This window comes from Eptatretus burgeri, chromosome 17 (genome assembly GCF_056783735.1).
Source record: "Eptatretus burgeri isolate ZD-2024b chromosome 17, Ebu_testis_v1, whole genome shotgun sequence".
Classification (NCBI taxonomy): Eukaryota; Metazoa; Chordata; class Myxini; order Myxiniformes; family Myxinidae; genus Eptatretus; species Eptatretus burgeri.
Window position 1 is genome coordinate 44,816,856 of NC_140977.1, and position 27,915 is coordinate 44,844,770.

Here is a 27,915-nt window from a genome sequence, read left to right on the forward strand (position 1 = left end):
GTTGTTGTGAAGGTAATGTTGAGGTAATATTTATTTTTTTAGATGAGATCCTGTTCTAGGAGGTGTAGTTGTCGTTGTGAAGGTAATGTTGAGGAAATTTTTTTGTTTTCAGATGAGATCCTGTTCTAGGCGGTGTAGTGGGTGTTGTAAAGGTAATGTCGAGGTAATATTCATTTTTTTTTAGATGAGATCCTGTTCTAGGCGGTGTAGTTGTTGTTGTGAAGGTAATGTCGAGGTAATATTAATTTTTTTAGATGAGATCCTGTTCTAGGTGGTGTAGTTGTTGTTGTGAAGGTAATGTTGAGGTAATATTTATTTTTTTAGATGAGATCCTGTTCTAGGAGGTGTAGTTGTCGTTGTGAAGGTAATGTTGAGGAAATTTTTTGTTTTCAGATGAGATCCTGTTCTAGGCGGTGTAGTGGGTGTTGTAAAGGTAATGTCGAGGTAATATTCATTTTTTTTTAGATGAGATCCTGTTCTAGGCGGTGTAGATGTTGTTGTAAAGGTAATGTCGAGGTAATATTAATTTTTTCAGATGAGATCCTGTTCTCGGCGGTGTCGTTGTTGTGGTGAAGGTAATGTTGAGGGATAATGTTGAGGTAATATTAATTTTTTTTAGATGAGATCCTGTTCTTGGCGGTGTAGTTGTTGTGATGAAGGTAATGTTGAGGTAGAATGTCGAGGTAATATTAATTTTTTGATGAGATCCTGTTCTAGGCGGTGTAGTTGTTGTTGTGAAGGTAGTTTTGAGGAAATTTTTTTTTTCAGATGAGATCCTGTTCTAGGCGGTGTAGTTGTTGTGATGAAGGTAATGTTGAGGTAGAATGTCGAGGTAATATTAATTTTTTTAGATGAGATCCTGTTCTAGGTGGTGTAGTTGTTGTTGTGAAGGTAATGTTGAGGTAATATTTATTTTTTTAGATGAGATCCTGTTCTCGGAGGTGTAGTTGTCGTTGTGAAGGTAATGTTGAGGAAATTTTTTTGTTTTCAGATGAGATCCTGTTCTAGGCGGTGTAGTGGGTGTTGTAAAGGTAATGTCGAGGTAATATTAATTATTTTAAATGAGATCCTGTTCTAGGCGGTGTAGTTGTTGTTGTGAAGGTAATGTCGAGGTAATATTTATTTTTTTAGATGAGATCCTGTTCTAGGAGGTGTAGTTGTTGTTGTGAAGGTAATGTCGAGGTAATATTTAATTTTTTAGATGAGATCCTGTTCTCGGCGGTGTCGTTGTTGTGGTGAAGGTAATGTTGAGGGATAATGTTGAGGTAATATTAATTTTTTTTAGATGAGATCCTGTTCTTGGCGGTGTAGTTGTTGTGATGAAGGTAATGTTGAGGTAGAATGTCGAGGTAATATTAATTTTTTGATGAGATCCTGTTCTAGGCGGTGTAGTTGTCGTTGTGAAGGTAATTTTGAGGAAATTCTTTTTTTCAGATGAGATCCTGTTCTAGGCGGTGTAGTTGTTGTGATGAAGGTAATGTTGAGGTAGAATGTCGAGGTAATATTAATTTTTTTAGACGAGATCCTGTTCTAGGCGGTGTAGTTGTTGTGATGAAGGTAATGTCGAGGTAATATTAATTTTTTTCGACGAGATCCTGTTCTAGGCGGTGTAGTTGTTGTGAAGGTAATGTCGAGGTAATATATTTTTTTTTTGGATGAGATCCTGTTCTAGGCGGTGTAGTTGTCGTTGTGAAGGTAATGTCGAGGTAATATATATATATTTTTTTTCAGATGAGATCCTGTTCTCGGCGGTGTAGTTGTTGTGGTGAAGGTAATGCTGAGGTAATATTTATTTTTCATAGCAAAAAGACTGTTTAATTTGATATATTTAAGAAGCGAATGTAAGAAGAATTTTACGTTCGCTTCTCGGCTTTGCCTATTCCATATTAAAAAACGTGGAGAAGAAGAAGAACATTGATGTGAGATCCATGAGGTATGTTGATAGAAAGTGATTGTGTAAACAGATGTAAATGTGATGAGGAAATGGTCACCTTGGTATGTTTTCTTACTTCCGGTCTATATCCACGTGTGTTCGCGATTTGGATCTTGGGACAGTTTGTTCTATTGAGAGTTGGCTCGACCACTAGGGAGAGATCGTGGTGGTTTGGATTTCTTCCCTCATTACGGACTCCGTGTTGAGGGTCATGAACCAAGACCCCCCGAGCTCCGATGGAGGGATCAGAGGAGGTCCAGGAGGGGTTGATGAGATCTGTGGGTTCAAGATCCTGGACGTTCAGAACCTTCCCATTGGAGAGGACGGTCCGCACCTGGGACCAGGTACGTGGTTCTCTCGTCCAGGTGAATGTAATTTTCTCAGTAATTCTAACAGTGTTTTGTCCACGTTGTAGTTGATGTACATCAGATTGTAACCATGAAGCAGGTTCTCACCGACATCTCATCGGATTCATGTTCCTCTCATCTCGTAGAACCAAACATCAAGTGTTTTGTTTAAAACGTTCTACTCTTGTATTGTTCTTCACCACCAGCATGATACCTCAACACTCACACCTGTTTCCATTTTCACACTGATTCATCATACCCCTTCCTCTCACCTTTACTAGGTTTGTCAATTGTGTTTTAGACTTCCTTTCCTTTCAACTCCTCCTACTCGCATACCCGTTTAATTTCCCATCACATTTCACTTGGATTGATTTGACTGAGTTGGTTGGGGAGAAGGCATGGTAGGGAAGCATACACCACAGACAGACTTAATTAGAATGGAACTCTGTGGAGTGCATACTTCCACCAGGCTGAACAGTTTACATTTTGTATCCCACTAATAGGTCGGATCTGCATCTCGGACCTTAACCAGAATCTAACCTCGATTGTTCTTGTCCCCCACTCAAATTATCCACCAAGTTTCGTTCGAATCTGTCCATAACTTTATGTGATATCATGACGTACAGTGTCCATAGAACATCTCCACCCCCTTTCAAATTTTTCACCCTTTGTTACCTTCTAGCCTGGAATTAAATCAGACTTTTTCCACCTTTATTTACACATCGTAACCCAAAACTTTCAAGTGAAAAACAAATTCTACAAATTTCTCTATTTATTAAAAATACAAAACTAGAATATCTTGGTTGGATGTGTCCACTCCCCTCCCTCCCCCCTTATAATAGCAATTGTAAGTTAGCTCAGGTGTAACCAATCACCTTCAAAATCACATACCAGCTTAATTAGCCTCCACCTGTGTTAAATTGTCGTGATTCTGATTATTACCTCCACCACCGTTGGTGAAGGAGATTATGTTTTCATCCCTGTCTATCCGTTTGTGTGCAGGATGTCGAAAAATGTTGTCGACGGATCAGGATGAAATTTGGTGGGCAGGTTGGATGTTCGACAAGGATAAACTGATTAGATTTTGGTGAACATCCGAATCCGACTATGAGAATTTTTTCAGTGATTCTTCACCATTGAGAGATTGGGCCCAGAATGATATATAGCACGATATCTCAAAACGTTGTTGTCAGATTCGGACGAAACGTTGTGGACACATTGCGTGTGTGACGAGGAAGAATTGATTTGATTTTGGTGAAGATCTGGATACGAGAATTCTTTAATTCATAAAGTGATTCTTCACCATTGAGAGATATGGCCAAAAACTATATATTGTTGTGGGGCCGGGTATCTGTGGCGAGCATGACCATTAGGGGGAGCAGTAGAGTCGGCTCCACTGAACACACTGGAATTTAGGTCGTGACCCTCGGATAAGTCCGAAGGTATGGGTTCCTTACAGGACCATGAATCGCCAATAATTCTCCATGTGGAGTAGGGTTAATTGCCAACTTCAGTATACCTAAGTACCCACGCGGCAAAGCTTTCCGAGGAATTCACACCCTCGGTAGGCCCCGAGTGGAACGAGCCGTTCCCAGCGGATGGTTACCGAGGCCCGTCGGTCCAAATGCACAATTACGGCAACGGCCTTCCTAATCCCCAGTACGCACCGTGGCAAACCAATGGCAGAAACGACAAATAACGAGCTGGTACATTCAACAAGAGGGGAATTTATGAACAATAGTCGGGGGACGACGGGAGCACGTAAGGGCAGAGTTATCGGAATAAGCAATGCAAATAATGTACAACAAAAAACACTTAATTCTACTGATAGACGGGGCCCCACAGACACACACACACACACACGTACACACAGATAACCAGAAAGAGATGGACCTCAAGGTCTTTATTACCCCTTCAGCTCGGAGGGAAGACTAGCTGAGGGAAGGGAACGTACTGGCTACCTGGCCGCGTTCGCGCGGCTCGACGTCCGCACCTTCTCAGAACACCAGTCGCCAAAGAATGGACCAGGGCAGCCGAACCCAGAGAACGCGAGACGAGGTAATCTCCCGTGATGAGATGGTTGAACTCTTGTAGTACTGTGCCAGACGAGATGCTTCGGATGCGCGCGATGCAGTCAGCCCCAGACCAGACAGAAGCGCCCCAAGCACACGGGACGCAATTCTTCATAAACTCTTCCGTCTTTTTAGGGCATGGTCCACTCCCCCGTCGCCTGCTCCCATTGGGCGGAAAATGACGCATACCCTTATTTGGTGCCAAGCCAGAATGAAACGCTTCGTGACCATATTTGGTGCGAAATCCACACCGCCTGAGGCATGGAATTCCGCACACGCCCGCATGCCGGCGAGCGCACGAAGAGCTCGGACAATGCCTCGAGCAGAGTGTTGTTGTTGTCGTTGTTGTTGGTGATGTAAAAATCCTAACTAAAATAATTCACAGCGCGCGTACAATTAATCACCCATTAAACATAGGATGGGACCCTACCTAGAAACACATACTTACCGATATAACTGATCTATAGGACCTGTTTGTTGAGTGCTCATGGCTGCCAGATTCGTAGCAATATGGCATGATATTTCAAAAATGTATTGGGCCCGATATGCTCTTGTGGATCAGGCATTACGTGACGGAGGTATGCCTCTACCGAGTGCCCTTCCAGTTTCAGAATATAATCGGCTGTTCCTGTAGATTCCCTCTGCTGTGTGGGGCATTTCACAGCAAAGGCTCAACCATGAGCACCAAGGTGCTTTCAAAAGACCTCCATGATAAAGTCATGGAAAGGCACAGATCAGGGAATGGGGAAAACATATTTCAAAGGCCATGAATGTCTTAACTGTGCTCCAAGGGACAATCAATAAGAAGTGGAAGGCATATGGTACCACCAAGACCATGCCGAGATCAGGCCGTCCCTCCAAACTCGATGACCAAGTAAGGAGGAGACTGATCAGAGAGACCACCAAGAGGCCAATGTCAACTTTGAAAGAGCCACATGACTTTACGTCAAAGATTGGTCACTGTGTGCATGTGACAACAATATCCCAAGCACTCCACAAGCCAGGCCTGAATGGTAGGTTGGCAAGAAGGAAGCCATTACTTAAAATAGCCCACCGTGAGTCCCATTTGAGGAATGCAAAAAACCACTCCAGAGATTCTGAAGCCATGTAGCAAAAAGTTTTCTGGTCTGCTAAAACAAAGATGGAACTTTTTGGTGCAAACTCAATACAGCACATCACCCATCACCCAAAACACAGCACATCACCCATCACCCAAAACACAGCACATCACCCACCCATCCCCCCTGCTCTGTCTGTGATATGTCCCCCACCCCCCATATTTCCACAGGGCGATCAAGATTTGCCCGCAACCCCCTTCTGGTAAAACTACCAAAATCAAGAATCACTGCTCACCTTCACTCTTTCATTCCTTTCCCCCCCCCCCCCGCCTTTGGAACAAACTCCCTCACTCTATTCAATCCCACTCTTCCCTCCAGGCCTTCAAAACAGCAGTTCACCACCACCTCTTATCTTCTCCCATCCAAAACCACGATTTTTTTCGACCCCCGTTAATCCATTCCAAACCCACTTCCTTCAAATTCCCTGCTTTCCTTCCTGAAAGTCCCTGTAGTGTCCATCTTGTTTACCCCGTGTTCCCCGCCCCATCCCTCTCCCTTCCACAGATCTCGTCATGTCTCTGTTCCCCACTGTTTTGTCCTTCCCTTCCCGCCCCTCTTGTCTCCTGCTCCCCTTGTTGTACATTCTGTGTGTTAACTTTCATATGAGCCTCGACATTGTCCACACAAAGAAAAATAAAAAAGGCATGTTTGTGTCCTCTCGCTCAGTGGACGCAAGCCAGCGGCTTGCGTTGGTCCTGCCAAAAGAGAGGGGAGGGAAAGAAAGAAGAGGAGGGTAGATGGTGTTACGTGACATGCAGGTGGTAACTGTGTGAGGTTTATAGGAAGACAGTGTGAGGAGCAAGTCAGCACTGAAAATGACAAGGGGCGCTCATTGATGTTCCGTGTTCAAAGGGAATGAAGTACAAGTTGGGAAAGCAAGAGTAAGGAAGTGTAAATCAGTGTCATGACCAATGCGTCTGGGAAATCACCGCTGGCTGGGCCCGTTCCTTGCTCGAACCCATGCTGGATCGCACTCTCCACCAGGTCTCCGGCCACCAGCTTACTGTCATTTGCATTCCAACTCCTCGATTTGCATTCCGCTCTGGCTTTTATAAACCGTGAAGAGGTGTGGCATTGTGGATGAGCAGCTTATTCTCCCCTCGCTGCTGTGCTGGGGTTACCTCAATTCCACTCCTGCAATTGTTGTCAAGGCTGACAGAGTTTTGCCTCACTATTGGCCTACCCTATCTCCAGGCAGCACCCATTGGATGTGCCCAGGTCCCGTTGTACCGCCGTCGACCGAAGTGGGGGGGGAAGGATCCATAGCTCGACTGTGGTAAGTGTAACATGGTCCGTGTGTTTCAAGATTAGATTTCCATGTAACAGGGACCTGTCAGAGCAAGTCGTTTTGTTACACATGACACTGAGGAAGCAGCGTATGTAATTCAGAGACAGGATAGCCAAAGTAACATTGCATGCATAAACACCTCTTGTTTGCGGACAGTGCTGGGTGAGGACTTCCCATTAGGTGAGGGGCACACAAAAATGTCACACTTCAAAAAGGCCATCGCGATATCTCAAGCCGTTGTGTGCAAGTTGTGGTGACGTAATGCGCTTTATGGCCCAGAAGCAGGAAAAGACATTTCTTTTGGGGCGCCTGCTGGTGGTATGGTCTGGAGGAGCACTCTGCCAAGAAGGATGAGGAAGAACAAAGAGAACGGACACGCCATAGCTCCCGGTGTGCACAAGGAGGGTGAAGACCTGTCACCAATAAGAGAGGGTCATGAGGGTTTGCTCAGGGTGCATGTCCCCAGGTGCTCCTCCTGGTGGGCTTGTCTCACCTTTGAGCTCACTTCGTTACTGGCACTCTGTTTTGTCATTGATCTGGGAGGACGGCTCTCTGAAATGTGGACGCTATTCTCCTGCTGGATCATTGCCTTCCACCCAGCACATTACGCCGAAGGAAAGTCCTCACCTGCAGTTTTAATGTTTGTGATCCTGTGGCATCGAATATGGGTTCGGATTTATTTATTTATTATTCATCATTGTGTATAAGTTTGCACGTTCCCTTCTCCATTTTCGTGTCTGGTGATTTGCTTCGACCGTTCCGAACTGCTTCTCTCGTCCACCTTTTCCCTTTATCAACAAACCTTTAAAAAGGTAAGAAACATGTTCGATCCACCTACCTCCGACGTGCGTGCCATCAATTTTGGTTCATTTGGGTGACCTTGGGGAACGGTAAAGATTTCATAAGTCACTGAACTTAGTACGTTACGGCCCATGTCAACAGTGTCTAACTTGACAATATGTTTTGCTTTGTCCCTTGTGTGTTCACGAAGCTGTACATGAGTAGATGTTTTTACTCTTTAATGTGTTTGTTCATAATCTTTATTCTATTTCTCTTTGCTTTGTTTAAAGCATTGTTTTGTTTCTTGGCAGAATCTTCTATTGTGGTGGTGAAGGTGGAACCTGAACCTACGAATGGTTCTCACTCACAAGGTAAGAATCTAAAATAATAATATTCAAATTGAAGGGAATGACACTCGATTGTCATCGAGTTTGAATCGTCCGACGTGATTTTTGTCCTTGTATGTTTGCTTTCCTTGAGTCGCGTTCCACAACATTCCAAAAAGGTTTTCAGACAGTATCGTGGAAGCTGAAATGAACCCTCCCAACGCGTATATGCATATCATCGCGTGAACGGTCCTCGTTCCAGACATGTAGTACAACCACTTTGGAACGGAGACCATGCCCTGTGAACCTTTTCTGTGTATAACCAATCTTATTTAACTGAGTTGACCCCGAAGCACACCCGAGTGGTGAGAATGTGTATTCTCACCACTTTTTTTTTGTATACCTTGGTCGAGGCTCGTATGAGAGCGAACACACAACTCACAGCAAGGAGGCATGAGGCAAGAGGGGTGGGAGTGGAAGGGACAAAACAGTGGGGAACAGACACATTAGGTGAACTGTGGAAGGGAGAGGGATGGGGATGGGACGGGGAACATGGCGAAGAGAAGATGGACATTTCAGGGACTTTCAGGAAGGAAAGCAGGGGAATTGAAGGAAGTGGGCTTGGGTGGATTATCGGGGGTAGAAAAGATCGAGGATTTGGATGGGGGAAGATAAGAGGTGGTGGTGAACAGCTGTTTTGAAAGCCTGGAGGGAAGAATGGGAAAGAATAGAGTGAGGAAGTTTATTCCAAAGGCGGGAAAAAAGAGGAATGAAAGAGTGAAGATGAGCAGTGATTCGTGATGTTGGTAGTTTTACCAGAAGGGGGTTGTTGGCGGACCTTGAGCGACCTGTGGAAATGTGGTGGGGACAAATCGCAGAGAGAGCAGGGGGGGCATGGCTGGAGAGGAGTCGGTAGAAGACAGAAAGACCACCGACCAACCTGCGGTGATTGAGTGAGAGGCCCAAAGACTCAGCTTCATTGCGGGAGATGCCGATGATCTTAAATGCCCTGGTTTCGACAGCGTGAAGCCGAGAAAGGTGGGAGGCAGGAGCACCAGCCCAGAGGGGAGAGCAGTACTCCATCAGGCTTCAGACAAAAGCTTTGTAAGTGGTCAGGAGCTCAAGAGGGCCGAGGAAGGACTTTGCACAACGGAGGATTCCCAGTCGGCGACTGGCTTTTGAGGCGAGGTTGGAAATGTGACTTTCCCAGGAAAGGTCATGGCAGATAGTGAGACCCAGAAGCTTGAAAGAAAAGACTTCTTCCAGAGGATTGTTGAGAAAGTGGATGGGGGGGTTTGTAAACGGTCCTTTCGAAGAGACATAGTGAGAGTGTGAGATTTGTCTGGATTGAAAGACATGTTCCACGTGTTGGACCAGTTTGTGATTTTATCCAGATCTGCAGTGAGCGAAGAAGCTGCTGCTTGCCAGTCTGAGGGATGACAGATGGTACGGCAGAGGGTGGAGTTGTCGGCAAAGAGAAATAGAGGATTTTCCACTTTGATCGGGACGTACATCCCGTCAGTTATAAATCGGGTTTCATCATCAAGTTGACCCCGAAGGTGTTTTCCAAGCCAAACTTGACATGGCAAAATGGTGGGAAAAAGAAGCAGGACAGATGCATTGCTTAAGGTAACAAATGCCCCCATTGAACTGGAACGGCACTCTGACAAGCGCATACCTCTGTCAGGCTGAACACAACTGAATCTCCCGTGATCAAGCCGAGTCTCTGGGCCTATTACTTTCCCACCCCAGACAGGTCGGTGGTCCCTCTCTGCCTTCTTCCAACTCTTTTCTGGTCTTTCATTCTCTTCCCTTTCCTTCCCCCCCACCCCCCAGGTATCTGCAAGGTGAACGCATTCCACCGAACCTCCTTCTAAGTAAGGCTCCAAAAATCCAGAATCTCTGCTCACCTCCACTTATTTGTTCTTCTTTCCCACCCGAGGAACTAACTTCCATATTCTCTTCAATCTCATTCTTCCCTTCAGGTCTTTATGGCAGCTGTTCACCGCTATCTCGGATCCTCCCCTCTCAAAAAACATGATATTTTCTGCACCCGTTAAACCACCCCACCCCTCCCAAATTTTACTTCTGTTTCCCTTTTGTCCACCCCTTGCATTCTCCCCGACCCATTCTTGTTGCCCGCATCCCTTGTTTGTCTGTCTTCATCTATTTTCTCCTTCCTGTTGGCATTTCCCCTTTCTCTTTCTGCTGTTCCTTTTGTTATGTTGTGTCTGGATTTGTTCTGTGTTTCAGCTCTTCCATGAGCCTTAAAAAAATCTAATGTATGCAAAAAAAAAACCAACCTTACAATAGCGGTAGAACTGCATTTAAACATTACAGTTCTACTTGTATGTTACAGTGCCACAATTGCTCACTATTAGCATGAACAAAGAACCGGTTAACTGAGAAATTATGTTGTTGGATACCAGCAGACTAGGGAACGGTCCAAGGACAAACTTGGGCGTAACTTGGTTGGGAGTGGGATCCTCCTGCGAACAAAGCGACTCGATGGTGCATAGTCTGAGGCAGTGTCCTGGACACACGGCCAAAAGAACTTGACAGAGATTGCTTTTTGCTGGTGTGATTGCTTCGTCACTCCTGCTCTCACCTTTCAGAGTCCACAATACCTGCAGCAGTCCTTTTCCGGCTAATCCTACCACGCCACCTGGCGAGTGGCCATTGGCCAATTCTTGTTTTTCTTGTCTCATGCTGGAAGGATTGTCAAACGAATCCTCCGATTAATTTCTACGGTCGGGCATTGGAGGAGGTTGTCTCTCCTCTCCACAGCTGACTCAGCAACAAAGATGGCCGAAAAAAAAAAAAAAAAACCCAGCCACAGATCCCACGTCTAAAAAGATACATGGGTGCATTTGAAGTCATTCCTTGAAAAATCTGAATTTTTCACAGCCTGCAATCCTTTCTCTGCATCTCAATGGAGTACCGTGATCCCCTCTGCACTGGCACGCCACAAAAATATTTGTCTCTGGAATTCTGTTAAATCTCAAGCTGTCATTGTTTCATCATCACAGTTGAGGCAAAAGCAGAGCTGTTGCAATCACATCACAGACAGGTTGCTGGCTCTCTGTTTGTTTGTTAAGCACCTCTCCTCTTCCAGCCTGGCTTCCTCTGCATTGTCAGCCCCCAATCCTCTCCAGCTCCTGGACACATGCATTCTTCTCTTGATCCTCACCTGAAAATAATCCTGAAATCCATGCTTAGACCACCAAATTCACTCTTTGTTCTTTGTTTTTCTTTCCAATTTGTGGAACTTCCTTCCTTTACCTGTTCAATTCCATCCTTCCATCCACCGATTGAAGTTGGTGATATTCCACCATTTGATGTAATCTTCCATCCATACCTGCAATATTTTATACCCTCATTAATCCAATGCAACTGAAGGCTTTTAACTTGCAAGTTTCCTCCACTCCTTCCTCCTCATTCCCTTGCTTGTTGCATCCATCCCTTGTTTGGATGTGGCTCCTTTGCCCTCTCTCCTTGCTCTTGCTTGAACTGAGTTATTGTGTTGAATATGAAAATAAATTTTAATCAAGAACAATCCTTGATGCTGAACATTGCATTAGCTAAATTATTAAAATGCTGTACTGCTCTAACGTTGGATGTTGTGCAGGTGAAACTGATCAAGTTGAGGGGAGATGTCTCCATGATAACTCTCTTCCAACTTCAAACACAATCCGTGTAAAGGAAGAGCTCAGTGAAGATTCATGCAATACCAATGGTGGGCTCACAGGCTTGTTAAGTATAGAATGATTGTACCTTGAATTTCCTGTTTCTTGTTACTCCTTGTTCAGATTTGTTTAATCCGGAACATATTGAGATAATTTCCCTTTTGAAAAAGATCAAAGTTTGCTCTCAAAAGGATTTTGTTTACAAAGTCAAACTTCTGCATCAAAAAGACACGAGAGGTTTGATGAGAGTAGTCTTGGTTGTGTTTCGAGGTCAATTTACTGTAAGGTGTGCGATTGGTGATTTTGGAAGGAAAACCAATGATAAGATCTTCTCAGAGGATGATGTGTGGTGTGTGCTTTGTGATAAAACATTCACTCACCCTCAATCAGCAATTCTTGTCACTGTTGAACATATTGTTGCAAACACATCGTGAATAGTGAATACACCACCAGAAATCTTTCTATGACAATACTGTTTTTCCTCCATTTGTTAAACTACAAAATAAGATGAAATAATTTTTAATTTATTTATTTATTTGGGGGGGGTGGTGGCACACTGTCTTGTTGAAATACAGGAATTGGGAACTCAAAATGAATTTGATGACTACCTAAAATGGTTGAGGTATATTTATTTTGTAATTTCCGTGAGGCGATGTATTGGAATCCATGACTGTTTTTATAAGGGAGACTTCTCTGAATGGAAGACTCCCTCTTTAGCAAAGTTATCTGTCTGGCTACCCGACTCCACATGACTCAAACATTGATATGATCAGTCAAAGAAAGAAAGAATAAACCCTCAAATATCATGGGGTTACAGTCCTTGAAAATGGCAGGATAGTTAATTACAAGGGCTGATTGGATAAGGGGGTGGGGGCCTGTTCCTGGGCTTCGAGAAAATATATATGTAGGTAGACAGCAGCTGAAAATACACATCACAGTTGACATAAACATGTAATATTTATATATATATATATATATATATATATATATATCGTTAACATTTAAATAAACATATAAATAAAACAAACAAAAACACAACACATTTACTGTTTAATTTATTCCAAAACAAGAGGTGATTTTTTTTCAAATCAGCGAGGTTGGGTAAGGGTAAAAAAAAATATTACCATACTCGACAGTAAATGTAAAAAAACAAGACTTATCTCAGGATGATGCTGATGGAGTGGGGAGTAGGGAGGGGTAGAGGTTAGAAAGATGTAGATGTTTGACTTGCGATGGCTGTTGGATCATCTGGAGCTGGTAAGCCAATCCTTCGCCACCTTGAAGCCCGGAGCAGATCTTTCCTGCTTGGACAGGAATGTACGAGATGGCATCCACTTCCAAAATAATTCTCTCATTGGCATTAAAAACCTGCTCCTGAATTATGCTAATTAAGGTGAAGTATAAATCCCTTCACCTTGATTAGTTCCATGAGTTGCGGTGGCTAGTTTTTCGCTGTCTGGCGATGCTGCTCCCTTGGCTAATTTGACATTTTCGAGGCCAAGCCTTCTTCTGAATTTCTCAAACCAGTCCTTGCCTGCGTGGAACTTATCGGTAGCCATGGTTTAAATGGAGCCTTCAGCCCCAGTTGCTTCGTGGAAATGTTGGTAAATTCGCGATTATTTCTCCCGTATCACCGATCCACTCAAGGGCACTTTTTTTCTGTGTTTTGTCCTCAATCCAAATATTAAGTGCTTTTTCCATCCTTTCAATATGAGAATCACAGGACTGGAATGAGACGTTTGCACTTTGCAACACTTGCATGGATATTTGACTCGCTTTTACGGATATATCGCACAGTCGATTCATTGATCCCATAATGATGGCCCACAGATGCTGCACTTTCACCTCTTGCCAACCTAACATCTCGCATAACATTTTTTCCTCCCAATGTCAGACTCTTTTTCTCTGCCTTTTGGCACAACTAATTTTGTCCATCGTTGTACGTTTGGATGCCGTTATTAATAGTGCACGAGAAACAACAAAAGTATCGTAATGTGAGGTAATCATATATGTGGACACAAACAATGATTCATCTGAGCTCAAAAACCACAATTGACTGAAATGAAGTCTGGCGATAACTAAACCGGAAAACAATACGTTGCCCGTGATTGGTCGAGACCCAAGATATTCAAACTGGCGATAAATGAGGGTTTACAATGTACTATTTTTTATTTAGTGCTGAATATACTTGATATTTTGTCCCACTTCAAACTGAAGAGCCATAAATAAACACCTGCTGATCGACCAAAAAACACTGGTGGTGGAAGGAGGTTATATTGTTGCAGGGCCGGAACGTCGGCCGCGGTCCGTCCGCTGGATGGAGCCGCAAGTCGGCTCGACTGATCGCCCGGAATTCAGATCGTCGCCCCGGATAAGTCCGGAGTCGACGGGTCCTTGTTTTGGACCGTGAAGCGTCAATATTTCCACCACGTGGTACAGGGTTATTTGCCTGTACCACGTGGTGGCTGAAAGGGCGAGAGTTGGCTGATATGATGGAGAGAAGAAAGGTGGACATAATGTTGATGGAGAAGTATAGGGAAGGCCAGAAAGAGTTACATTGTGTGTTTGTGGATTTAGAGAAAGCTTATGATAGGGTGCCAAGAGAGGAGTTGTGGTATTGTATGAGAAAGTCGGGAGTGGTGGAGAAGTATGTGAGGATCGTGCAGGATATGTATGAGGACAGTGTGACAGCGGTGAGGTGTGCGGTAGGAATGACGGACCGGTTTAAGGTTAAAGTGGGATTGCACCAAGGATCGACTCTGAGCCCTTTCCTGTTTGCAATGGTGATGGACAGGTTTATGGACGAGATCAGACTGGAGTCTCCATGGACTATGATGTTCGCGGATGACATCATGATCTGTAGGGAGAGTAGGGAGCAGGCTGAATCGAGCCTTGAGAGGTGGAGGTACGCACTGGAGAGAAGGGGAATGTTAGTCAGTAGGAGTAAGACGGAGTACATGTGCGTAAATGAGAGGGAGGGTGGTGGTATGGTGCAGTTGCAAGGAGTTGAGGTGGGGAAGGTGGATTGGTTTAAATACTTAGGATCAACTGTCCAAAGTAACGGAGAGTGTGGGAGAGAAGTGAAAAAGAGAGTGCAGGCAGGATGGAGTGGGTGGAGAAGAGTTGCAGGAGTGATTTGTGACAGAAGGGTAGCTGCACGAGTGAAGGGGAAAGTATACAAGACTGTAGTGAGACCAGCTATGTTGTATGGTTTGGAGGCGGTGGCGCTAACAAAAAGACAGGAAGCAGAGCTGGAGGTGGCAGAGTTAAAGATGCTGCGATTCTCGTTGGGAGTGACGAGGATGGATAGGATAAGAAATGAGTATATTAGAGGGACAGCGCAGGTAGGACGGTTTGGAGACAAAGTGAGAGAGGCGAGATTGAGATGGTTTGGACATGTGCACAGGAGGGAAACGGAGTATATCGGGAGAAGGATGTTGAAGATGGAGCCGCCAGACAGGAGGAGAAGAGGAAGGCCAAAGAAGAGGTTCATGGATGCGGTGAGGGCGGACATGCGGGTGGTTGGAGTGTCAATGGAAGATGTGGAGGATAGAGCGAAATGGAGACGGTTGGTCCACTGTGGCGACCCCTAACGGGAGCAAGCCGAAAGAGGAAGAAGAGTGGTACAGGGTTATTTGCCAAATGTTCAAAATACCAAGACACCACGTGGCGATCTACCGAGTCTTCACACCCTCGACGGAACTCGTATTGAAATGAGCCGCTTAGCGCACTCGTTCCGTGTGCGATTCCGAGCGGTTTAATCGCTGAGAACCGTTGGTCCCGATTATCCTGTAACAATGGCAATGGCGAGCTAATCCCACACACGTGACACGATCAGTCAATGCAAGAATGGACACGAACGAGCTGAAAACATTGAACAAACTGGGTTTATTTATACTATAATGGGGAACTAGGAACACAGAATAGCAGATTTAAACCGAATAAAGCAAGGCAATGCAAATATATATAGCACAAGCACTGAACAGTTTTACTACTTAAAGACGGGGCCCACACACAGACACAGACAGAAGTTGACCACAATGGTCTTTATTTGGATCTCCAGCCCGGAGGACAGTCGGGCTGCAGATCAGTGGTAGTGACCTGGCCGCGAACGCGAGGCTGGGCGTCCCCTTCTTCCCAGAGCTCCGGGCACCATTGGACGGACCAGTGCAGCTGAACCCAACTAAGGTGAATCAAGGTGTCGCCCACGCTTGCGATCATTCGGAGGAGGAAGAGGGGGAGGTGGATGAGGATGAGGACCAGGGCTAGCGGCGATGAGGGCGGTGAAGAAATCTCTCCTCTTAGTTTTTGGTTCAGCCGTCTGCGCTTTTATTTCGTTCCCCCGCAGAAGCGGGGGGGGGGGGGTGTCTCCGACCTCCCCGCTTCTCCACACTGGACGGCCTTCTGCGCAGACTCCCTTGTCACCCTGTTACTGGCCAGTTTGTGCACGCAAAAACCCTCGCCGTCCCTCTCACTGGTCAAAACGGGCGGCAAACCCCTCGATTGGCCAGGTGGCGTGGTGACATCACTCGGACTACCCTTCACAGAGTCGGGGAAGTCCGATTGGCCGAGCGACGGTCACCCCACTCGTTGCACGCCAATTGGCCGAGGGCCGCCATGTGGCTCCTACCCGAACTCCGCCTTCTTCCAAAGGACCGCCCCTCCAACAGGAAGCTGAGCAACATGTTTCTCCATGGGCTCCGCCCACCCCTGTCGTCGGACAGAGCGAGGTGAAGGCGAGGGCGATGTGGTGAAGGCGAGGGCGATGCGGTGTTGTCGGCGTTTGTCGGTGGTGTAAAAATAAACAAAAAGAAAACCTGACTATTAAAATAACTCCACAGCACAGGAACATTTAATTACCCATTAGACTAGGGTCGGGACCCTAACTGGCAACACGTACTTACTGATATATCTGATCGAAAGGACCTGTATGTTGTGTGCTCATGGCTTCCAGATCTGCAACAATATATCCAGAGTCAGGCCCTGATCTCTTGTCTGACATTGAGGGCCTCCATCCATTGTTGAGTGAGTAGAAGCAGCATGTGCAAGATCGAGTGATCTGGTGCGAATCAAAATTGGTGATTTCCAAGCAGATGGAGTCCGATGGAGAAAATGAAAGATTTTTTTAAAAGGCCAGGAGGTGGGGGGGGGGGTGAGAGAGCAACAGAGCAGGATTTTAGGACGTGAGATCTTTTTACAGAGATCCTCTTTCTAATCACATTTTATCACCTATTAAGAGTAAATTCGTCCACCAGGTAACACAAAGGATGCAAAGTGCAGTAAACGGTGGATAAGATGGGAACGTAGTTGGATGGGTTGGGGACAAAAAGTACATTATTTGACAATTTCATTATTTCACCGATTTATCATCATTTTACGGTTTTCTCGAACAAAGTGCACATCAATCCACATAGTGCGTTGTAAATACAATTTGGAAACTGTGTTCAAATGACGACATAAACACTCAAACTCTGCAAATTGAAAAGAACAGGATGGAATGCTATTCGTCATATTGACTTACTCGTAAACCAAAGTATTATGTATTCACTTGTTCAGCTTTGAAAAATATCTTCTGTTCCAGAAATTAACATTTTGTTTTGTTTTTTATTGTGGATTATCCTTACAGAGAGCACAGTGAATGGTGAAAGGTGTTCAAAGTGGTCTTCTTTCTGCAATAATGTCACTCTGAAACAATCCCAAACGGAGAAGCACCACCAGGGATCGCCACAGCACAAGACCGATTGTAGTTACTCCACTTTTATCTGCAAAAGTGAATTTGATCAACATGTGGGAAATAATTTGAACGAAGGGCTTTTTAAATGGACTGTTTGTGAAAAAGCCTTCAAAGGTTTAACTGATCTGAAAGCGCGCGAGACGATTCACACGCGTGAAGGGCAATATACATGTTCTGTTTGTGCAAAGAGTTTTCAATATTTCTCATATATGAAGGAGCACGAGAGACTTCACTCAGGACAACGGCCACACACGTGTTCTGTTTGTGGAAAATCCTTCAACACTTCCTCATCTCTGAAAAGGCATGAAAATGGTCACACGGGCAAACACACGTGTTCTGTTTGTAAGAAAGCTTTTTCAACATTAACTTACATGATTAAGCATGAGAAAATGCATATAGGCAAATACACATGTTCTGTTTGTACGAAAGATTTTTCAACCGTATCTTGTATGAAGATGCATGAGAGGATGCACACGGACAAACCAACATGTTCTGTTTGCAAGAAGGCTTTTTCAACATTATCTTATATGAAGAAACACGAGAAAATGCACACGGGTAAAAACACATGTTCTGTTTGTCAGAAGGTTTTTTCAACATTATCTTACATGAAGATACATGAGAGAATGCACATGGGTAAAAACACGTGTTCTGTTTGTAAGAAGGCTTTTTCAACATTATCTTACATGAAGATGCATGAGAAAACGCACACGGGTAAAAACACGTGTTCTGTTTGCAAGAAGGCTTTTTCGACATTATCTTATTTGAACATACATGAGAGAATTCACAGGCGTGAAAATACATACAAATGCTCTTTTTGTAAGAAGGTCTTTGCATTATTACCTTGTTTGAAGAAACATGAGAGAAGTCACATGAAACACAAATGCTCTGTCTGTGAAAGTGCTTTTGCAACATTTTCATTTTTGAAAAGGCATAATTTGATTCACACTGGCAAAAAAACCCGACACGTGTTCTCTTCGTAAAAAAAAAAAAAGGCTTCGTGACACCCTTGGGCCATAAAGTGCATGAAAGAATACACATGGGCAAAAAGCCAGACTAGTGCTCTGTTTGTAAAAAGGCTTTTCGGCCCCTTTTTGGAGAAAGACCCCGAAGGGGGGAGGGAATCCATAGGTAGACTGTGATCAGTGTGGTATGGTCAATGTGTTTTGAGTAGGTTAGATTGCCATGCAATAAGGACCTGTCAAAATAAGTTGTTGCATGTGATGCTGAGGAGACAGCGTTTGTAATTTATAGACATGGTAGACAGTAAATTTGTGGGTGGGGCTAGGTGAGGACTTCCCATCAGAGGCACACATCAAGACCCAGGAACTCGTTTCTGCAAATTAATTGTTGAATATTAATACAAATCACTGAGTAAAATTTGCTTTCAACAGATGAAATGAAGAAATTTAAGGTGTCAATTTACTTTGGTCATGTCTCTGTTTGAGTGATTTTTCATTTTCTTCTTTGACACTTGCAAATATCGAAGATTTTTTTCAAGTATGTTGGTTGGTTGCGTGCGTTATTCTGTTTGTTTGTTTGTTTGTTTATCACCAAGAGGTCACAATTTTAAACCGATCGTCACTACACTGAACCACAAGGTAGAGTTCGTCATAAGAAGCCTATTATTTTTGAAATCAAAAGGTCAACAAAGGCCAAAGGTGAGCAATTATGGTGGCATTCTGAAATCCTCAATTTTCATCCGAATGACTCGAAATTTGAAAAGGATTTATATTTCAGGTGACTGAAATCAACCAGTGAATTACTATTGAAGTCAACAATTAAGGTGGGATTTCTAAAATCCTCAATTTTTATTCAATTGACTTGAAATGTAAAGAGGATTTATATTTCAGGTTACCGAGTTCAACCAGTGAATTATTTTTGAGGTTCTATAACGGGACAAACCACCTATAACGATAAATTCTGGACAAACCTTCTACAACGAGTTATGGGGACAAACCTCCGACGAGCAATTGGGACGAACCTCCTACAATGAGTAATTCAGGACAAACCTCCTACAACGAGTAATGGGGACAAATCTCATACAACGAGTAATTGGGACAAACCTCTGACAACGAGTAATTGGGACAAACCTCCTACAAGGAGTAATTGGGACAAACCATGTACTACGAGTAATGGGGACAAACCTATAACGATTAATTGGGACAAGCCTCCAACAATGAGTACTTGGGACAAACCTATAACGAGTAATTGGGACAAGCCTCCCACAATGAGTAATCGGGACAAACCTCCGACAACGAGTAATTGTGAGAAATCTCCCACAATGAGTAAAAGGGACAAACCTCCTACAACGAGTAATTGGGACAAACCTCCTACAACGAGTAATTGGGACAAACCTCCTACAATGAGTAATTGGGACAAACCTCCTACAACGAGAAATTGGGACAAACCTCCTACAACAATTAATTGGGACAAACCTCCTACAACGAGTAATTGGGACAAACCTCCTACAACGAGTAATTGGGACAAACCTCCTACAACGAGTAATTGGGACAAACCTCCTACAACGAGTAATTGGGACAAGCCTCTGACAACGAGTAATGGGGACAAACCATGTACTACGAGTAATGGGGACAAACCTATAATGATTAATTGGGACAAGCCTCCAACAACGAGTACTTGGGACAAACCTATAACGAGTAATTGGGACAAGCCTCCCACAATGAGTAATTGGGACAAACCTCCGACAACGAGTAATTGTGACAAATCTCCCACAATGAGTAAAAGGGACAAACCTCCTACAACGAGTAATTGGGACAAACCTCCTACAACGAGTAATTGGGACAAACCTCCTACAACGAGTAATTGGGACAAACCTCCTACAACGAGTAATTGGGACAAACCTCCTACAACGAGTAATTGGGACAAACCTCCTACAACGAGTAATTGGGACAAACCTACAACGAGTAAAAGGGACAAACCTCCTACAACGAGTAATTGGGACAAACCTCGGTTCAGTTTCCACTTTGTTGTCCTGAGAGTTCCCAAGATGATCCAAGACCCATCACACACACACAAATGGTTTTAGTTTTGATTATTCATGTGTTTGTGTTCCACCGACAAGATTCTGTGCTGATGAACAATCTTTTTGTACCAAAGAGAATCCATCTGTTCGATGATAACACAAGAAGGGTTTGATACAACATGGATTCACCTTTAATACACATGGACAGCCGATTACAGATGTACCTTGGGAACGGGTTCCTTAAATATGGACACGAGGAGGGAACGGGAACTTTGTTTAAAATAAGGGAAGAGGAATTAAACTGGAACGGAATGGAGGGTTCGTTGGAGGGGGGGGGGGGATACACACTCCCCCCATTCTGTGTACGTAATAAATAAACTTTACGAAGGGAAGAAAATTATTACAATACTTTAAGAAGAAGAACTTTGATGTGAGATCCATGAGGTTTGTTGACAGAGAGTGATCGTGTAAATAGATGTAAATGTGATGAGGAAATGGTCACCTTGGTATGTTTTCTTACTTCCGGTCTATATCCACGTGTGCTCGCGATTTGGATCTTGGGACAGTTTGTTCTATTGAGAGTTGGCTCGACCACTAGGGAGAGATCGTGGTGGTTTGGATTTCTTCCCTCATTACGGACTCCGTGTTGAGGGTCATGAACCAAGACCCCCCGAGCTCCGATGGAGGGATCAGAGGGGGTCCGGGAGGGGTTAATGAGATCTGTGGGTTCAAGATCCTGGACGTTCAGAACCTTCCCATTGGAGAGGACGGTCCGTACCTGGGACCAGGTACGTGGTTCTCTCGTCCAGGTGAATGTAATTTTCTCAGTAATTCTAACAGTGTTTTGTCCACGTTGTAGTTGATGTACATCAGATTGTAACCATGAAGCAGGTTCTCACCGACATCTCATCGGATTCATGTTCCTCTCATCTCGTAGAACCAAACATCAAGTGTTTTGTTTAAAACGTTCTACTCTTGTATTGTTCTTCACCACCAGCATGATACCTCAACACTCACACCTGTTTCCATTTTCACACTGATTCATCATACCCCTTCCTCTCACCTTTATTAAGTTTGTCAATTGTGTTTTAGACTTCCTTTCTTTTCATCTCCTGTTCTCTCAACTCCTCCGACTCGCATATCCATTTAATTTCCCATCGCATTTCACTTGGAATGATTTGACTTAGTTGGTTGGGGAGAAGGCATGGTAGGGAAGCATACACCACAGACAGACTTAACTAGAATGGAACTCGGTAGAGTACATACTTCCACCAAGCTGAACAGTTTACATTTTGTATCCCACTAATAGGTCGGATCTGCATCTCGGACCTTAACCAGAATCTAACCTCGATTGAAGACCTGGGGGTGCAAGAAGTACTTTAGTCACATTTTTGAAAAAAAAAATGAGCTGGCACCAGTACTATAATCTATAATGACCAGAGCATCATTTGATACCAAGAAATTCCAAAAAGAAGTCCTCAAGTCCTGTATATTGATATATGGTCATTGTTGAATTCACTAAAATGTGGTGCAAGAAATACCCAAGTCCATAATGTTTGAGCAAGATGTTCCGAAGTCCATGACTGTCCAATCAAATTGCTTGTACGTGTCACGTGACAAGCTGTGAAAATGGTGACCATGGAGGCTGGACAGCATGGTGTGAATGAGGATAACCCTGATAACAGGGGCAAAAAAACGTAAAAGAAACCCTGGAGACTGGGCTACAAAGAGAATGAAGGATGCCAAAGCATCAGCAATGTAGTTTCGATTCATTATACTTTGCTGGTACTGAAAAAGACACCACATTCGTCATCAGCTTTTGAGCCCTCATAAAGGTGGCCATGGTATTTTTATAATCTTAAGAGTTGACTTTGTTGTAATATTTCCGATCTGGTATGATTTTGATGCAAACTTTCTGAGCAGGAGGACTTTGCTGAATGAGGGACTTGTGATGTGAAAGACGACTGGCACCAAAGTTCGGTTTTCTTTTATTTAGGACATTAATTTCCGATTCAACTGAGTAATTTTGGACTTAACCGGGTAATATTGTAGGTAACGGAGTATTTCTGCGTTAAATTAAACCACAAAAGGCAAGGAGACGGAGCAAAATGACTGTTTGGCAATCGAAAATGAGCAATAAAGGGCTTTGTGTATTAAAAGTAGCCAAGTCGAACCATTTTGTCGCAAAAAGTACCTAATTCCAGGTATTTAGCCACAAAAAGTACTTGAATCCAAAACTAATTTTCTCGTTTTCTTCGTAATATAGGATTATTTTTCCACAAAAAAGGGTTTGAATGCTCCGTGTAGCCCCTGGGACCAGCAACATGCTCCATCGTTTGCCACCTTCAAAAAAAAGTATCTGCAGCATGTTTTGAAAACTTTGATCCTCAATATCTCAAAAGTGTTATTTTGTGATGAAACTACTTCTTGCACTCAGGTTTTCATTGTTCTTGTCCCCCACTCAAATTATCCATAAGTTTCTTTCGAATCTGTCCATAACTTTATGTGATATCATGACGTACAGTGTCTATACAAAGTCTGCACCCCCTTTCAAATTTCTCACCATTTGTTACCTTCTAGCCTGGAATTAAATGAGACTTTTTCCACCTTTATTTACACATCATAACCCACAACTTTCAAGTGAAAAACAAATTCTACAAATTTCACAAAATTTATGAAAAATACAAAACTAGAATATCTTGGTTGGATGTGTCCACCCCCCCCCCCCTTATAATAGCAATTGTAAGTTAGCTCAGGTGTAAGCAATCACCTTCAAAATCACATACCAGCTGAATTAGCCTCCACCTGTGTTAAATTGTCGTGATTCTGATTATTACCTCCACCACCGTTGGTGAAGGAGATTATGTTTTCATCCCTGTCTATCCGTTTGTGTGCAAGATGTCGAAAAAAGTTGTGGAAGGATCCGGATGAAATTTGGTGGGCAGGTTGGATGTTTGACAAGGACAAACTGATTCGATTTTGGTGAACATCCGGATCCAACGGCGAGAATTTTTTAAGTGATTCTTCACCATTGAGAGATTGGGCCAAAAATGACATATCGCACGATATCTCAAAACGTTGTAGTCAGATTCGGACGAAACGTTGTGGACACATTGCCTGTGTGACAAGGAAGAATTGATTTGATTTTGGTGAAGATCTGAATCTGGATACGAGAATTATTTAATTCTTGAAGTGATTCTTCACCATTGAGAGATATGGCCAAAAATGATATATTGTTGTGGGGCCAGGTATCGGTGGCGAGCGTGACCACAAGGGGAAGCAGTGGAGTCTGCTCCACTGAACACACCGGAATTTAGGTCGTGACCCTTGGATAAGTCCGAAGGTACAGGTCCCTTACAGGACCATGAATCGCCAATAATTCTCCATGTGGAGTAGGGTTAATTGCCAACTTCAGTATACCTAAGTACCCACGTGGCAAAGCTTACCGAGGAATTCACACCCTCGACAGGCCTCGAGCGGAACGAGCCGTTACCGTACTCGAACCGTGTGTAACCCCAGCGGATGGTTACCGAGGCCCGTCCGTCCAAATGCACAATTATGACAACGGCCTTCCTAATCCGCAATACGCACCGTGGCAAACCAATGGCAGAAATGACAGAACGAGCTGGTACATTCAACAAGAGGGGAATTTATGAACAATAGTCGGGGGACGAGGGGAGCACGTAAAGGCAGAGTTATCCGAATAATCAATGCAAATAATGTACAACAAAAAGCACTTAATTCTATTTATAGACGGGGCCCCACGGACACACACACGCACACACAGATACCCAGAAAGAGATGGACCTCAAGGTCTATATTACCCCTTCAGCTCGGAGGGAAGACAAGCTCAGGGAAGAGAACGTGCTGGTGACCTGGCTGCGTTCGCGCGGCTCGACGTCCGCAACTTCCCGGAGCACCAGTCGCCAAAGAACGGACCAGGGCAGCCGAACCCAGAGGAGGCGAGACGAGGTAATCTCCCGTGATGAGATGGTTGACCTCTTCCAGGACTGTGCCAGATGAGATGCTTCGGATGCGCGCGATGCAGTCAGCCCCAGACCAGACAGAAGCGCCCCGAGCACACGGGACGCAATTCTTCATAAACTCTTCCGTCGTCTTTTTAGGGCACGGTCCGCTCCCCAGTCGCCTGCTCCCATTGGGCGGAAAATGACGCATACCCTTATTTGGCGCCAAGCCAGAATGAAACGCTTCGTGACCATATTTGGTGCGAAATCCACACCGCCTGAGGCATGGAATTCCGCACACGCCCGCATGCTGGCGAGCGCACGAAGAGCTCCGACAATGCCTCGAGCAGAGTGTTGTTGTCGTTGTTGTTGGTGATGTAAAAATCCTAACGATAAAATAATTCACAGCGCACGTACAATTAATCACCCATTAAACACAGGATGGTTTAAACTTACCGATATAACTGATCTATAGGACCTGTTTGTTGAGTGCTCATGGCTGCCAGATTCGTAACAATATGGCATGATATTTCAAAAATGTATTGGGCCCGATATGCTCTTGTGGATCAGGCATTACGTGACGGAGGTATGCCTCTACCGAGTGCCCTTCCAGTTTTAGAATATAATCAGCTGTTCCTGAAGATTCCCTCTGCTGTGTGGGGCATTTCACAGCAAAGGCTCAACCATGAGCACCAAGGTGCTTTCAAAAGACCTCCATGATAAAGTCATGGAAAGGCACAGATCCGGGAATGGGGAAAACATATTTCAAAGGCCATGAATGTCTTAACTGTGCTCCAAGGGACAATCAATAAGAAGTGGAAGGCATATGGTACCACCAAGACCATGCCGAGATCAGGCCGTCCCTCCAAACTAGATGACCAAGTAAGGAGGAGACTGATCAGAGAGGCCACCAAGAGGCCAATGTCAACTTTGAAAGAGCCACGTGACTTTATGTCAAAGATTGGTCACTGTGTGCATGTGACAACAATATCCCAAGCACTCCACAAGCCAGGCCTGAATGGTAGGTTGGCAAGAAGGAAGCCATTACTTAAAATAGCCCACCGTGAGTCCCATTTGAGGAATGCAAAAAACCACTCCAGAGATTCTGAAGCCATGTAGCAAAAAGTTTTCTGGTCTGCTAAAACAAAGATGGAACTTTTTGGTGCAAACTCAATACAGCACATCACCCATCACCCAAAACACAGCACATCACCCAAAACAAAAAACAGCACATCACCCATCACCCAAAACAAAGCACAGCACATCACCCACCCCTCCCCCCCCCCCGCTCTGTATGCGATATGTTTTTTTTCTCCCATCCCCATATTTCCACAGGGCGATCAAGATTCTCCCGCAACCCCCTTCTGGTAAAACTACCAAAATCAAGAATCACTGCTCACCTTCACTCTTTCATTCCTCTTTTTTTTTCCCCACCTTTGGAACAAACTCCCACACTCTATTCAATCCCACTCTTCCCTCCAGGCCTTCAAATCAGCTGTTCACCACCACCTCTTATCTTCTCCCATCCAAAACCACGATTTTTTTCGACCCCCGTTAATCCATTCCAAACCCACTTCCTTCAAATTCCCTGCTTTCCTTCCTGAAAGTCCCTGTAGTGTCCATCTTGTTTACCCCGTGTTCCCCGCCCCATCCCTCTCCCTTCCACAGATCTCCTCATGTCTCTGTTCCCCACTGTTTTGTCCTTCCCCTCCCGCCCCTCTTGTCTCCTGCTCCCCTTGTTGTACATTCTGTGTGTTAACTTTCATATGAGCCTCGACATTGTCCACACAAAGAAAAATAAAAAAGGCATGTCTGTGTCCTCTCGCTCAGCGGACGCAAGCCAGCGGCTTACGTTGGTCCTGCCAAAAGAGAGGGGAGGGAAAGAAATAAGAGGAGGGTAGATGGTGTTACGTGACATGCAGGTGGTAACTGTGAGAGGTTTATAGGAATTGCTCACTTGTCATTGATCGGGGAGGACGGCTCCCTGAAATGTGGACGCTATTCTCCTGCTGGACCATTGCCTTCCACCCAGCACATTACGCCGAAGGAAAGTCCTCACCTGCAGTTTTAATGTTTGTGATCCTGTGGCATCGAATATGGGTTCGGATTTATTTATTTATTATTCATCATTGTGTATAAGTTTGCACGTTCCCTTCTCCCTTTTCGTGTCTGGTGATTTGCTTCGACCGTTCCGAACTGCTTCTCTCGTCCACCTTTTCCCTTTATCAACAAACCTTTAAAAAGGTAAGAAACATGTTCGATCCACCTACCTCCGACGTGCGTGCCATCAATTTTGGTTCATTTGGGTGACCTTGGGGAACGGTAAAGATTTCATAAGTCACTGAACTTAGTACGTTACGGCCCATGTCAACAGTGTCTAACTTGACAATATGTTTTGCTTTGTCCCTTGTGTGTTCACGAAGCTGTACATGAGTAGATGTTTTTACTCTTTAATGTGTTTGTTCATAATCTTTATTCTATTTCTCTTTGCTTTGTTTAAAGCATTGTTTTGTTTCTTGGCAGAATCTTCTATTGTGGTGGTGAAGGTGGAACCTGAACCTACGAATGGTTCTCACTCACAAGGTAAGAATCTAAAATAATAATATTCAAATTGAAGGGAATCACACTCGATTGTCATCGAGTTTGAATCGTCCGACGTGATTTTTGTCCTTGTATGTTTTGCTTTCCTTGAGTCGCGTTCCACAACATTCCAAAAAGGTTTTCAGACAGTATCGTGGAAGCTGAAATGAACCCTCCCAACGTGTATATGCATATCATCGCGTGAACGGTCCTCGTTCCAGACATGTAGTACAACCACTTTGGAACGGAGACCATGCCCTGTGAACCTTTTCTGTGTATAACCCATCTTATTTAACTGAGTTGACCCCGAAGCACACCCGAGTGGTGAGAATGTGTATTCTCACCACTTTTTTTTTTTGTATACCTTGGTCGAGGCTCGTATGAGAGCGAACACACAACTCACAGCAAGGAGGCATGAGACGAGGGGTGGGAGTGGAAGGGACAAAACAGTGGGGAACAGACACATTAGGTGAACTGTGGAAGGGAGAGGGATGGGGATGGGACGGGGAACATGGCGAAGAGAAGATGGACATTACAGGGACTTTCAGGAAGGAAAGTAGGAGAAATGAAGGAAGTGGGCTTGGGTGGATTATCGGGGGTAGAAAAGATCGAGGATTTGGATGGGGGAAGATAAGAGGTGGTGGTGAACAGCTGTTTTGAAAGCCTGGAGGGAAGAATGGGAAAGAATAGAGTGAGGAAGTTTATTTCAAAGGCGGGAAAAAAGAGGAATGAAAGAGTGAAGATGAGCAGTGATTCGTGATGTTGGTAGTTTTACCAGAAGGGGGTTGTTGGCGGACCTTGAGCGCCCTGTGGAAATGTGGTGGGGACAAATCGCAGAGAGAGCAGGGGGGGCATGGTTGGAGAGGAGTCTGTAGAAGACAGAAAGACCACCGACCAACCTGCGGTGATTGAGTGAGAGGCCCAAAGACTCAGCTTCATTGCGGGAGATGCCGATGATCTTGAATGCCCTGGTTTCGACAGCGTGAAGCCGAGAAAGGTGGGAGGCAAGAGCACCAGCCCAGAGGGGAGAGCAGTACTCCATCAGGCTACGGACAAAAGCTTTGTAAGTGGTCAGGAGCTCAAGAGGGCCGAGGAAGGACTTT

The 27,915-nt window shown here is 44.4% G+C and overlaps 2 protein-coding genes across 8 annotated transcripts in view; both read left to right on the forward strand.

The window, feature by feature from the left end:
* The first annotated feature begins 1,222 nt into the window (after positions 1-1,222).
* On the forward strand, positions 1,223-18,795 carry LOC147009941 (uncharacterized). The gene is made up of 5 exons (XM_085863302.1): positions 1,223-1,241; positions 2,088-2,298; positions 7,850-7,909; positions 11,493-11,600; positions 17,177-18,795. The coding sequence occupies exons 2-5, from the start codon at positions 2,145-2,147 to the stop codon at positions 18,262-18,264; spliced, it is 1,410 nt and encodes a 469-aa protein (XP_085719428.1). The 5' UTR covers positions 1,223-1,241; positions 2,088-2,144; the 3' UTR covers positions 18,265-18,795.
* Positions 18,796-20,702: 1,907 nt separating this feature from the next.
* The window catches only part of LOC147009942 (uncharacterized), a 57,200-nt gene continuing 49,987 nt past the window's right edge, over positions 20,703-27,915 (forward strand). For 2 of the 7 annotated variants that reach the window (XM_085863295.1, XM_085863296.1), the window contains exons 1-2: positions 22,678-26,476; positions 26,756-26,815. Coding sequence is in view for 3 of the 7 variants with exons in the window: in XM_085863292.1 (XP_085719418.1) it covers positions 20,923-21,076; positions 26,756-26,815 (214 nt within the window). In the remaining 4 variants the exon portion in view is untranslated. Of the gene's footprint in view, positions 21,077-22,677; positions 26,816-27,915 lie in introns of those variants that run through there. The other 5 variants (XM_085863292.1, XM_085863289.1, XM_085863290.1 and 2 more) reach the window with 5 other exon arrangements.

Excerpts from the sequence above, each read along its gene's own strand:
- LOC147009941 (XM_085863302.1), top strand. The coding sequence starts at position 2,145 with ATGAACCAAGACCCCCCGAGCTCCGATGGAGGGATCAGAGGAGGTCCA. Across the intron at positions 7,910-11,492 it reads GAATGGTTCTCACTCACAAG|GTGAAACTGATCAAGTTGAG; the intron begins GTAAGAATCTAA and ends GATGTTGTGCAG. Across the intron at positions 11,601-17,176 it reads AGATTCATGCAATACCAATG|AGAGCACAGTGAATGGTGAA; the intron begins GTGGGCTCACAG and ends TTATCCTTACAG.